Consider the following 13,702-nt stretch of genomic DNA (forward strand, 5'->3'; position numbering starts at 1 on the left):
TGCTTCAGTTATGTAACCACTCGTGGAAGAAGAAATAGTGTGCAGATGCTTTTCAAAGGTATTTCAATTGTACAAACTCAAAAGGGGTAGCAAATGCTGTAATGACCATTGAGGCATGTTATTCGTGCATTAGAGATAGGATGGGTGGCACAATCCACATAGGTCAATTATTACCCCCAGCTTAGTACACCTTCATGCATACTGTGGATAGGGCATAGTATAAGAGAGCTACAAAGCTTTTGTGCAGACATGGAACTGTGATGAATGTGCCATCTAAATGCCAAATTAATTATTTGGAAGGCTTTGTATATTTGAAATATTAAGGTTTCCATTAAAATTTGAGAATGTAAGGATTATGTAAATCATCTTTTTCCTGTGTGACTGGTGATCAAGATATTAGCATAATGCAAAAATTATTTTAAAAACAATGGACACGGTAAGAAGACAGTGTATTTAAGTAGTTACTAATATTCACTGGCCATATCCATGTAGTCTCTGAATTAGAAATTTCCCAAGCTTTAAAGTGAAAGTGTAATATGCATTTTGTTAGCAATTGCTTTCCATATTGCTTTTCTTCAAAATGTTTTCTTTATGACACTCTTTTGCCTTTAAGTGGGATAAATGACCTAAGGTGTATCAATGATCAGGAAGATTGCACATCTTCCACTAGAAGCCTGGAAAGATAAAATTTAGAAAGCCTGCCAGGAACTCTATATCAAAGAGTAAACCATAAAAACAGTGATACTTAGCTTGAAGAAATAGTATCATACTCAGGGCAACTGGATTTGAGCATGTCCACTGGGAACATAAGTTGATACTTTCAAATAATAAATCCTAACTAAATAGAACCGTTTTGAGGAACCCAAAACAAATAAAACTAAACAAACAAAACTAAAACAAACATCTTACTTAATAGTAAGAAAATAATCTTTCATTTAATTCACTTTTAGAGTGAGACATGGTTTTTCATTGAAATTATCTCAATGGAGTTCTCATAATAATCGTGGAAGTTCGGTAGAGAAGAACTACCCATCTGTTAGAGATGAAGTAACTCAAGTTTTGTCAGGCTTTGTAGCTGAGGTCAGGTCCAGTAGTGGGACTGGAACTGTACCCTAGAGCTCCTGAAACAACAGATGGAAAGTGCCTACAGTGCCTGACCTTCCAAATCCACTGGATGAAAGATACCTCCTGTTTTTCCCAGCTAGCCCAGTGCTCTTTTCCACTTCAAGGCATTACCCAGGCCTGTAGCAGTAGATTGCAATAATACACACAACAAATATAGATAAAACTTGAATGATGCTGAGGCAAAGAAAACAGAATAAGCCCTTTCATCATAATATCTGCTGCAAATGAGAGCAATTCAGACATTTGCAATGGTAGAAATTACCATTATCTTTACGAAACCAAGTTTCCATTCTTGAACTGGAATGGTCTGCAACAAGTTAGTCACCACAACTTAAGTAAAACTAACTGCTGAAGGAAGATATCACCTGATAAAATGTTTTCTGATGAAATGATCACCTGAGAGAATACATTTCTATTAGCCAATGCAGCCATAAATAAAAACGTTAATGATGTAAAATTGGTCATGATGAGAATAAAACAATATCAAGACACTGAAAAGTTTCTTAATAAGCTTAATTCGTTGTAACATATTTTTAAAAAATATTGCATTAATCATAGCTAAATTTATTAAATAAATCAGGAATCTGATACCATTTTTTTACTTCTGTGCTTTAATCTGTGCATCTTTATCCTTAATTTAAGGATAACCATGAATAAAACATGAAAATCAGTGCATTTTCTTGTTTTACATCATATATGTTCTATTCTACATAATCTCACCTGCCTTCAGATTTTATTCATATTGTGGTATATAATATACAGGTTTGATGACCCTGGCAATAGGACTTCCTTCATGAAATGAAATGCACTCACAAATGTGAAACTGGTCCATCAGCAGTTTAGGAAGAAAATTAAGTGAGCCTAGTTTTGTAGCAATATGTTAAAGTTAAAGGCTCAAATATTCTTTGACTGAGAAATTTCAGAATGCCATAATTTTTCTCCTGGATGGTGAGATTTTCTCCTTATATTCTTTCAGCCTGACATTACATATTCTTCAAAAGCTGACTGGTCCCTGCCACATGTATTTTCATAACACAGATAATAAAGTATAATTCAGTAACGAGCTTCTCTAGGCTTCATGAGGATTATGATTACTGTATTCAAAATCTAAATCATATACAAAGAAGGAAGGTATGGCAAGGCAGCAATTTCTCATTCCTACAAAATTTTTGAATTTTTTTTCTCTAAGTCTATCTTGACTCATGGGCTTTGATCGAGTGAGCTTTAGTCTGGCTTAGTTCTACAGACACAAAGTCTACATCCTATTTAAAAGAACCTAACTACTTTCATGCTATAATTAACTTTACTAATTTCAAAGCACATTATATTTTAAAAACCACAGAAATCAACAGATTTGAGTTAAATATTATGAGCAGTAGAGGAGACTCACTTTTAAAGAATCAAAACAGGACACCACGCAACCATTTTCCACCTGGCAGACGCTTGGCGGATGGGCAAACTTGCAGTTATCATCAGCTCGAGGGCAGGTTCCTCTCTGGAATTCTCTACAGACTTCTAAAACCAACCACTTGGAATCACGAATCAAGGTGACCGTGACAGTTGCCATATTGAAAATTGAAGTGAAGGTCAAGTGCACCCTCTCTAGGACAATACTACTGCTGCTGTTAAAAATGAAGCTAAATGTGAAGAGATAACAGGTTACTTAGGTGAAATGTTTTTTGTTAGCACTTAGGTGTTCATTTACGTCAAATTTGGTCAAACAAAAAGCCAATGAAATTTAATCAGAATTACTAAAAATCAGAGACCAACCCCTAAGAAGGCAACAAGAAAGGTTAAGAAATTGAGTTAAAAAAAATTTTTTTTGTTATTATTAATCTACAATTACATGAAGAACATTATGTTTACTAGGCTCTCCCCTACCCCAAGTCCCCCCCACAAACCCCATTACAGTCACTGTCCATCAGCATAGTAAGATGTTGTAGAATCACTACTTGTCTTCTCTGTGTTGCAAAGCCCTCCCCTTTCCCCCACCCCCTACATTATACATGCTAATCATAATACACCCTTTCTTCTTCCCTGCCCTTATCCCTCCCTACCCTCCCATTCTCCCCAGTCTCTTTTCCTTTGGTAACTGTTAGTCCATTCTTGCATTCTGTGATTCTGTTGATGTTTTGTTCCTTCAGTTTTTCTTCTGTTCTTATACTCCACAGATGAGTGAAATCATTTGGTATTTGTCTTTCTCTGCTTGGCTTATTTCACTGAGCATAATACCCTCTAGCTCCATCCATGTTGTTGCGAATGGTAGGATTCGTTTTCTTCTTCTGGCTGAATAACATTCCATTGTGTATATGTACCACATCTTCTTTATCCATTCATCTACTGATGGACACTTAGGTTGCTTCCATTTCTTGGATATTGTAAATAGTGCTGCGATAAACATAGGGGTCCATCTGTCTTTTTCAAAGTGGAGTGCTGCATCCTTAGGGTAAATTCCTAGAAGTGGAAATCCTGGGTCAAATAGTAAGTCTATTTTGAGCATTTTGAGGAACCTCCATACTGCTTTCCACAATGGTTGAACTAATTTACATTCCCACCAGTAGTGTAGGAGGGTTCCCCTTTCTCCACAACCTCGCCAACATTTGTTGTTGTTTGTCTTTTGGATGGTAGCCATCCTTACTGGTGTGAGGTGATATCTCATTGTGGTTTTAATTTGCATTTCTCTGATAACTAGCGATGTGGAGCATCTTTTCATTTGTCTGTTGGCCATCTGAATTTCTTCTTTGGAGAACTGTCTGTTCAGCACCTCTGCCCAATTTGAATTGGATTATTTGCTTTTTGTTTGTTGAGGTGTGTGAGCTCTTTATATATTTTGGATGTCAAGCCTTTATCGGATCTGTCATTTATGAATATATTCTCCCAAACTGTAGGGTACCTTTTTGTTCTATTGATGGTGTCCTTTGCTGTACAGAAGCTTTTCAGCTTGATATAGTCCCACTTGTTCATTTCTGCTTTTGTTTTCCTTGCCTGGGGAGATATATTCATGAAGAAGTCACTCATGTTTATGTCCAAGAGATTTTTGCCTATGTTTTTTTCTAAGAGTTATATGGTTTCATGACTTACATTCAGGTCTTTGATCCATTTTGAATTTACTTTTGTGTATGGGCTTAGACAGTGATCCAGTTTCATTCTCTTACATGTAGCTGTCCAGTTTTGCCAGCACCATCCGCTGAAGAGACTGTCATTTCCCCACTGTATGTCCATGGCTCCTTTATCAAATATTAATTGACCATATATGTTTGGGTTAATGTCTGGAGTCTCTAATCTGTTCCACTGGTCTGTGGCTCTGTTCTTGTGCCAGTAACAAATTGTCTTGATTACTATGGCTTTGTAGTAGAGCTTGAAGTCGGGAAGTGAGATCCCTGCCACTTTATTCTTCTTTCTTAGGATTGCTTTGGCTATTTGGGGTCTTTGGTGTTTCCATATGAATTTTTGAACTATTTGTTCCAGTTCGTTGAATAATGTTGTTGGTAATTTGATAGGGATTGCATCAAATCTGTATATTGCTTTGGGCAGGATAGCCATTTTGACGATATTAATTCTTCCTAGCCAAGAGCATGGGATGAGTTTCCATTTGGTAGTGTCCTCTTTAATTTCTCTTAAGAGTGTCTTATAGTTTTCAGGGTATAGGTCTTTCACTTCTTTGGTTAGGTTTATTCCTAGGTATTTTATTCTTTTTGATGCTATTGTGAATGGTATTGTTTTCCTGATTTCTCTTTCTATTGTCTCATTGTTAGTGTATAGGAAAGCCACAGATTTCTGTGTGTTAATTTTGTATCCTGCAACTCTACTGTATTCCGATATCAGTTCTAGTAGTTTTGGAGTGGAGTCTTTAGGGTTTTTATGTACAATGCCATGTCATCTGCAAATAGTGACAGTTTAACTTCTTCTTTACCAATCTAGATTCCTTGAATTTCTTTGTTTTGTCTAATTGCCGTGGCTAGGACCGCCAGTACTATGTTAAATAACAGTAGGGAGAGTGGGCATTCCTTTCTTGTTCCCAATCTCAGAGGAAAAGCTTTCAGCTTCTCGCTGTTCAGTATGATGTTGGCTGTGGGTTTATCGTATATGGCCCTTATTATGTTGAGGTACCTGCCCTCTATACCCATTTTGCTGAGAGTTTTTATCATGAATGGATGTTGAATTTTCTCGAATGCTTTTTCAACATCTATGGAGATGATCATGTGGTTTTTGTCTTTCTTTTTGTTTATGTGGTGGATGATGTTGATGGATTTTTGAATGTTGTACCATCCTGGCATCCCTGGAATGAATCCCACTTGGTCTTGGTATATGATCCTTTTGATATATTTTTGAATTCGGTTTGCTAATATTTTATTGAGTATTTTTGCATCTACATTCATCAGGGATATTGGTCTGCAATTTTCTTTTTTGGTGGGGTCTTTGCCTGGTTTTGGTATTAGGGTGATGTTGGCTTCATAGAATGAGTTTGGGAGTATTCCCTCCTCTTCTATTTTTTGGAAAACTATAAGGAGAATGGGTATTATATCTTCTCTGTATGTCTGATAAAATTCCGAGGTAAATCCATCTGGCCCAGGTGTTTTATTCTTGGGTAGTTTTTTGATTACCGCTTCAATTTCTTTGCTGGCAATTGGTTTGTTTAGATTTTGTGTTTCTTCCTTGATCAGTTTTGGAAGGTTGTATTTTTCTAGGAAGTTGTCAATTTCTTCTAGGTTTTCCAGCTTCTTAGCATATAGGTTTTCATAGTATTCTCTAATAATTCTTTGTATTTCTGTTGGGTCCGTCATGATGTTTCCTTTCTCATTTCTGATTCTGTTGATTTGTGTTGATTCTCTTTTTCTCTTAATAAGTCTGGCTAGAGGCTTATCTATTTTGTTTATTTTCTTGAAGAACCAGCTCTTGGTTTCATTGATTTTTGCTATTGTTTTATTCTTCTCAATTTTGTTTATTTCTTCTCTGATCTTTATTATGTCCCTCCTTCTGCTGACTTTAGGCCTCATCTGTTCTTCTTTTTCCAGTTTTGATAATTGTGACATTAGACTATTCATTTGGGTTTGTTCTTCCTTCTTTAAATATGCCTGGATTGCTATATACTTTCCTCTTAAGACTGCTTTTGCTGCGTCCCACAGAAGTTGGGGCTTAGTGTTGTTGTTGTCGTTTGTTTCCATATATTGCTGGATCTCCATTTTAATTTGGTCATTGATCCATTGACTATTTAGAAGCGTGTTGTTAAGCCTCCATGTGTTTGTGAGCCTTTTTGCTTTCTTGGTACAATTTATTTCTAGTTTTATACCTTTGTGGTCTGAAAAGTTGGTTGGTAGGATTTCAATCTTTTTGAATTTACTGAGGCTCTTTTTGTGGCCTAGTATGTGGTCTATTCTGGAGAATGTTCCATGTGCACTTGAGAAGAATGTGTATCCTGTTGCTTTTGGGTGTAGAGTTCTATAGACGTCTATTAGGTCCATCTGTTCTAGTGTGTTGTTCAGTGCCTCTGTGTCCTTACTTATTTTCTGTCTGGTGGATCTGTCCTTTGGAGTGAATGGTGTGTTGAAGTCTCCTAAAATGAATGCATTGCAGTCTATTTCCTCCTTTAGTTCTGTTAGTGTTTGTTTCACATATGCTGGTACTCCTGTGTTGGGTGCATATATATTTATAATGGTTATATCCTCTGGTTGGACTGAGCCGTTTATCATTATGTAATGTCCTTCTTTATCTCGTTACTTTCTTTGTTTTGAAGTGTATTTTGTCTGATACTAGTACTACAACACCTGCTCTTTTCTCCCTATTGTTTGCATGAAATATCTTTTTCCATCCCTTGACTTTTAGTCTGTGCATGTGTTTGGGTTTGAAGTGAGTCTCTTGTAAGCAGCATATAGATGGGTCTTGTTTTTTTATCCATTCAGTGACTCTATGTCTTTTGATTGGTGCATTCAGCCCATTTATATTTAGGGTGATTATTGATTGGTATGTACTTATTGCCATTTCAGGGTTTAGATTTGTGGTTACCAAAGGTTCCAGATTACTTTCCTTATTATCTCAGAGTCTAACTTAACTCACTTTGTATGCTGTTACAAACACAATCTAAAGGTTCTTTTCTATTTCTCCTCCTTTTTCTTCTTCCTTCATTCTTTATATATTAGGTATCAAATTCTGTACTTTTTGTCTATCCCTTGATTGAGTTTGGGGATAGTCAATTTAATTTTACATTTGCCTCGCAATCAGCTGCTCCACCCTCCCTACCGTGATTTTACTACCTCTGGTGACAGCTATCCAACCCTAGGAACACTTCCATCTACAGCAGTCCCTCCAAAATAGACTGCAGAGATGGTTTGTGGGAGATAAATTCTCTCAGCTTTTGCTTATCTGGAAATTGTTTAATCCCTCCTTCAAATTTAAATGATAATCTTTCTGGATAAAGTAATCTTGGTTCCAGGCCCTTCTGCTTCATGGCATTTAATACATCATGCCACTCCCTTCTGGCCTGTAAGGTTTCTGCTGAGAAGTCTGATGTTAGTGTGATGGGCTTTCCTTTGTATGTGATCTTATTTCTGCCTCTGGCTGCTTTTAACAGTCTGTCCTTATCCTTGATCTTTCCCATTTTAATTACTATGTGTCTTGCTGTTGTCTTTCTTGGGTCCCTTGTTTTGGGGGATCTGTGGATCTCCATGGCCTAATAGACTATGTCCTTCCCCAGATTGGGGAAGTTTTCAGCAACTACCTCCTCTAAGACACTTTCTATCCCTTTCTCTCTCTCTTCTTCTTCTGGTATCCCTATAATTCGAATATTGTTCCTCTTGGATTGGTCACACAGTTCTCTCAATATTCTTTCATTTTTAGAGATCCTTTTTTCTCTCTGTGCCTCAGCTTCTTTGTATTCCTCTTCTCTAGTTTCTATTTCATTTATTGTCTCCTCCACCTTATCCAACCTGTTTTTAATACCCTCCATCGTGTTCTTTAACGATTGGATCTCTGACCTGAATTCATTCCTGAGTTCTTGGATGTCTTTCCTTACCTCCATTAGGATGTTGATGATTTTTATTTTGAACTCCCTTTCAGGAAGAGTCACGAGGTCCATATCATTTAAATCTTTCTCTGGAGTTGTATTAACAATTTTACTCTGGACAAGGTTCCTTTGACGTTTCATGTTTGTATATGGCGCCCTCTAGTATCCAGAAGCTCTATTCTGGAGCTGCTGAGCCCCTGAAGCAATGTTGGGGGTCACAGGGGAGCGGTACTGGTGCCTGGTGATAGGAAAGAGCTGTTCCCTGCCTCCTGGCTGCTGTGCCTGTCTCCACTGCCTGAGCCAGTGGGCTGGTCACACAGGTATAAGTTTTTGTCCCAGAGCAGCCAGATATGGATCCCTGCTTTTCACAAGCAGCCGGAATCCCAGTCTCCACAGGAACTCTGCCTGTATTAACTTTCCAACCCAGTAGTCATGCGAGTCTCATGAAAGCACCATGAAATGTAGGTTTGTGCTCCCAGAGCAGATCTCTGGAGCTAGGTATTCAGCATTCCCAAGCCTTCCACTCCCTCCCTGCTCCGTTTCTCTTACTCCCACCAGTGAGCTGGGGTGGGGGAGGAGCTCGGGCCCCACGGAGCCACAGCTCTGGTACGTTACCCCGTTGGGTGAGGTCTGCTCTTTTCTCCAGGTGTGTGCAGTCTGATGCCATCCTCTTTCCTGTTGCTCTCTCAGGATTAGTTGTGCCAATTAAATTTTCTAATTGTATCCAGTTTTAGGAGGAAGCCTCTGTCTCTCCTCTCACACCGCCATCCTTAATCCCATCTTGAAATTGAGTATTTTTTCCTCTGTCAACATTTCTTCAAATAGCTGGCAGACTCTCAAAAGAATTCTGCACTCTCCTGTCAGTGTTTCCAATTATTCTTGGAAAAAAACATATGCTGCTCGCTGCCCTTCAATTTGGTGAATGGTCACAGATCAAGGGAATAAAGTTTTTCCCCCTATTTCTTGGCTTTAAAGATTAAGACTGGTAAGGATGCTAAAACTGTAAAGTGAACTTTTTATTTTCTGCTGTAAAATCAGGAGGAAGGGAAATGACTATGAAAACTGAGACCTGAAGAAAAAAAATTAATGGACAAGTGCTGAAAGTGAACTACAGGGCACACCAGATCTGAGTTCAGGGATAGTAGGGAGAGGGGTTTATAAACAGACCGTTCTTGAGTAGAATCCAAGTAGCAGAGTTTTCAGGAAAGGCACTCTTCAGGAATCTGCAAGAAAAAATAAAATAAAATTAGCTAGTATAATAGAATGCTTCCGTATTAAACTCTAGACTTTGAAAAGAAGTAATCAAATCCCATTTAAAACAGGAAGCATCTAGATACTGACAGTGCAACTTAGTACAGTCGGCCATTATTAATTAAAAGGGCATTTCCCAATGCAGAAGAGTGCACAAAGGAAGCAACCACTTAGATTTACCACTGCAATACAAGACTGGGCAACAACCCAATTAAAAAATATATTATTTCATTTTGATGTTTTGGGGCAGAAACTCATTTTGGGGTCCACTGCACAGAAAATATCATAGCCTGACATAACAGCCCCTTATGCAGTCATGATCAACCTGTGTATCTCCTTAAATAGGTTTTTGTATGGTCTGATTGAAAGCTTGATTACCTGCTTGCAAAATCCAGAAAACATAAATTTCTAAGAAAATTTCAGTTGTTCTAAGAGGTAACTCTGTCTGCATATTTGTTTTTTTTAATTGATGTATAGTCTACATACAATATGATATTAGTTTGAGGTGTTCAACATGGTGTTTTGACAATTATATACACTACAAAATGTTCACAATAAGCATAGCTACCATCCCTCATCATATAAAGTTATTACAATATTATTAACTATATTCCCCATGCTGTACTTTCATCCCTGACTATGACTAATTTATTTTGTAATTGGATGTTTGTATCTCTTTATCCTCTTTACCTATTTCACCCCTTCTCTATGGCAACCACCCATCTGTTCTCTATGTTTATGAATCTATTTCTATATTGTTTGTTTTGGGGAGAAGATAGTTGCAAATAATATATCCAATAAGGGGCTAATATCCAAAATATATAAAGAACTCATACAACTCAACACTGAAAAACCAAATAATCCCATTAAAAAATGAGCAGAGATTAACAGTGAGAAGCCAAAAGCTTTTCCTTTAAGATTGGGAACAAGACAAGGATGCCCACTCTTCCCACTTTTATTCAAAATAGTTCTGGAGGTCCTAGCCATGGCAATCAGACAATACAAAGAAATACAAGGCATCCACATTGGCAAGGAAGAAGTCAACTGTTCCTGTTTGCAGATGACATGATATTGTACATAAAAAAACCCTAAAGAATCCACTCCAAAACTACTATATCTAATATCTGAATTCAGCAAAGTTGCGGGATACAAAATTAATACACAGAAATCTGTTGCATTCCTATACACTAACGATGAACTAGCAGAAAGAGAAATCAGGAAAACAATTCCATTCACAATTGCATCAAAAAGAATAAAATACCTAAGAATAAACCTAAGCAAGGAAGTGAAAGACCTATACCCTGAAAACTACAGGACACTCTTAAAATAAATTAAAGAGGACACTAATAAATGGAAATTCATCCCATGCTCTTGGGTAGGAAGAATTAATATTGTCAAAATGGCCATCCTGCCTAAAGTAATCTACTGATTCAATGCAATCCCTATCAAAATACCTACAGCATTCTTCAATGAACTAGAGCAAATAGTTCTAAAATTCATATGGAACCACAAAAGACCCCGAACAGCCAAAGCAATCCTGAGAAGGAAGAATAAAGCAGGGGGAATTATGCTCCCTGAAATCCTGAGAAGGAAGAATAAAGCAGGGGGAATTATGCTCCCTGATGTCAAGCTCTACTACAAAGCCATAGTAATCAAGACAATTTGGTGCTGGCACAAGAACAGACCCACAGACCAGTGGAACAGAATAGAGAGTCCAGATATAAACCCAAGCATATATGGTCAATTAATATATGATAAAGCAGCCATGGATATACAATGGGGAAACGACAGAGTCTTCAACAGCTGGTGTTGGCAAAACTGGACAGCTACATGTAAGAGAATGAAACTGGATTATTGCCTAGCCACGTACAGAAAAGTAATCTCAAAATGGATCACAGACCTGAATGTAAGTCATGAAACCATGAAACTCTTAGAAAAAAATATAGGTGAAAATCTCTTGGATATAAACATGTGCAACTTTTTCATGAACATATCTCCCTGGGCAAGGGAAACAAAAGCAAAAATGAACAAGTGGGACTACCTTCTGTACAGCAAAGGATACCATCAGTAGAACAAAAAGACATCCTATTGTATGGGAGAATATATTCATAAATGACAGATCTGATAAAGGGTTGATATCCAAAATACATAAAGAGCTCACACACCTCAACAAACAAAAAGCAAATAATCCAATAAAAAAATGGGCACAGGATCTGAACAGACACTTCTCCAAATAAGAAATTCAGATGGCCAACAGACACATGAAAAGGTGCTCCACATGGCTAATCATCAGGTAAATGCAAATTAAAACCACAGTGAGATATCACCTCACATCAGTTAGGATGGCCACAATCCAAAAGACAAACAACAACAAATGTTGGCAAGGATGTGGAGAAAGGGGAACCCTCCTATACTGCTGGTGGGAATGTAAACTAGTTCAACCATTGTGGAAAGCAGTAATGGAGGGTCCTCAAAAAACTAAAAATAGAAATGCCATTTGACCCAGGAATTCCACTCTTACAAATTTACCCTAAGAATGCAGCAGCCAAGTTTGAAAAAGACATATGCACTCCAATGTTTATTGCAGCACTATTTACAATAGCCAAGAAATGGAAGCAACCTAAGTGTCCATCAGTAGATGAATGGATAAAGAAGATGTGGTACATATACACAATGGAATATTATTTAGCCATAAGAAGAAAAGAAATCCTACCATTTGCAACAATATGGATGGAGCTAGAGGGTATTATGCTCAGTGAAATAAGCCAGGCAGAGAAAGACAAGTATCAAATGATTTCACTCATCTGTGGAGTATAAGAACAAAGCAAAAACTGAAGGAACAAAACAGCAGCAGACTCACAGAACCCAAGAATGGACTAACAGTTACCAAAGGGAAAAGAACTGGGGAGGATGGGTGGGAAGGGAGGGGTAAGGCGGAAAACGGGGCTTTATGATTAGCACACATAATGTAGAGGGTTGGGGACATGGGGAAGGCAGTATATACAGAGAAGACAAGTAATGATTCTATAGCATCTTACTACGCTGATGGACAGTGACTGTAATGGAGTATGTGAGGGGGACTTGGCAATAGGGGGAGTCTAGTAACCATAATGTTGTTCAAGAAATTGTACATTAATGATATAAAAAAGAAAATGAGCAGAGAACCTGTATAGACATTTTCCCAAAGAAGACATACAGATGGCCAACAGGCACATGAAAAGATGCTTCACATCACTAATCAGGGAAATGCAAATCAAAACCACAATGAGGTATCACCTCACACCAGTCAGAATGGGTATTATTAAAAAAACAAGAAATAACAAGTGTGTGTGTATCTGAATGTAATTGTCAATGATCACATAAAACAGTCATGACATAACTAGCTTAGAGACCCATTGCAAATGAGGTAAGGGACAGGATGTAAAATGAGCTTCAGATAAAGTAAACAAATTCTTTGAAAAAAGATATTAGATTCTTTTTCTGGGCATGCTCTATTCATTCTTAGTCTCTATGAGGGTATATTGGAACAACTTAGAAGGAAGTTTGAGCATATACAAATAAGGAGACAGAAAGCAGCATTCTGTCAGACATTACATACTGTGCAGTGTTACTATTTACAGTTTAATTCTCTGTCAACCAGCCACAGTTTCTAGTAACTCAGCTGAGAAGACAGATGAAAGGCTAATTTACTGGCATTATACCATGAACGCACACTGAAATGACAGGGAGTTTCTAATACAAAAGCATCAGACAAATGCTTTGAATATCTGAGTGTCAAATAAATCAACTAATTGTTAACTTCATCAACAAAGTAAAATTAAAGTTCCTGAAACCATTTCATTTACATTTTTAAACCATTAGCTTCAATAACTTTACAGAATCTAAATTTCTATTTGTCCTGTCCGCATTCAAGATGGAAATCAGTATCACTTAATTTTTCAGGTATCATTGGCATTTATATAGCAGATTGATGGAAGTGTATCTGTTCAAGAGAAAAACGTGTTTCTCTGAGTCATTCTTCACAGAAACCTTTCCAAAATGCATTACATGTAGTTTTGCCTTTGTAAAAAATACTGAACATATTTTGGCCTCTGCTTGAAAACTTGAGGTCATAAATGTCCTAGGAAGTATTATAGTTCTCCTCTTTCTGTGGCAGGTTGTCAACTATGGCTTCTACTGTCACTTCTCTTCCTGCCAAAATATCTGCCATAGTGGACTGTCCAGTTCCTTCTGGAAAACATAATAGCCAGTCATGGGTGTTGAATAAGAGTTACTGAATGAGAAGCCTAAGAGGGCAAAGTGCAGGGTTGTCATGCAGAAGAGGTC

At 37.5% G+C, this 13,702-nt stretch overlaps 1 protein-coding gene across 12 annotated transcripts in view; it reads right to left on the reverse strand.

The window, feature by feature from the left end:
* Positions 1–13,702, reverse strand: part of MBNL3 (muscleblind like splicing regulator 3) — a 129,259-nt gene that overhangs the window by 77,532 nt on the left and 38,025 nt on the right. For 10 of the 12 annotated variants that reach the window (XR_008995005.1, XM_057495258.1, XM_057495251.1 and 7 more), the window contains exons 2-3: positions 9,289–9,348; positions 2,516–2,762 (exon numbers count right to left, since the gene is read on the reverse strand). Coding sequence is in view for 11 of the 12 variants with exons in the window: in XM_057495258.1 (XP_057351241.1) it covers positions 2,516–2,692 (177 nt within the window). In the remaining variant the exon portion in view is untranslated. The remainder of the gene's footprint in view (positions 1–2,515; positions 2,763–9,288; positions 9,349–13,702) is intronic. The other 2 variants (XM_057495252.1, XM_036931222.2) reach the window with 1 other exon arrangement.

Source organism: Manis pentadactyla, chromosome X, assembly GCF_030020395.1.
Source record: "Manis pentadactyla isolate mManPen7 chromosome X, mManPen7.hap1, whole genome shotgun sequence".
NCBI lineage: Eukaryota > Metazoa > Chordata > Mammalia > Pholidota > Manidae > Manis > Manis pentadactyla.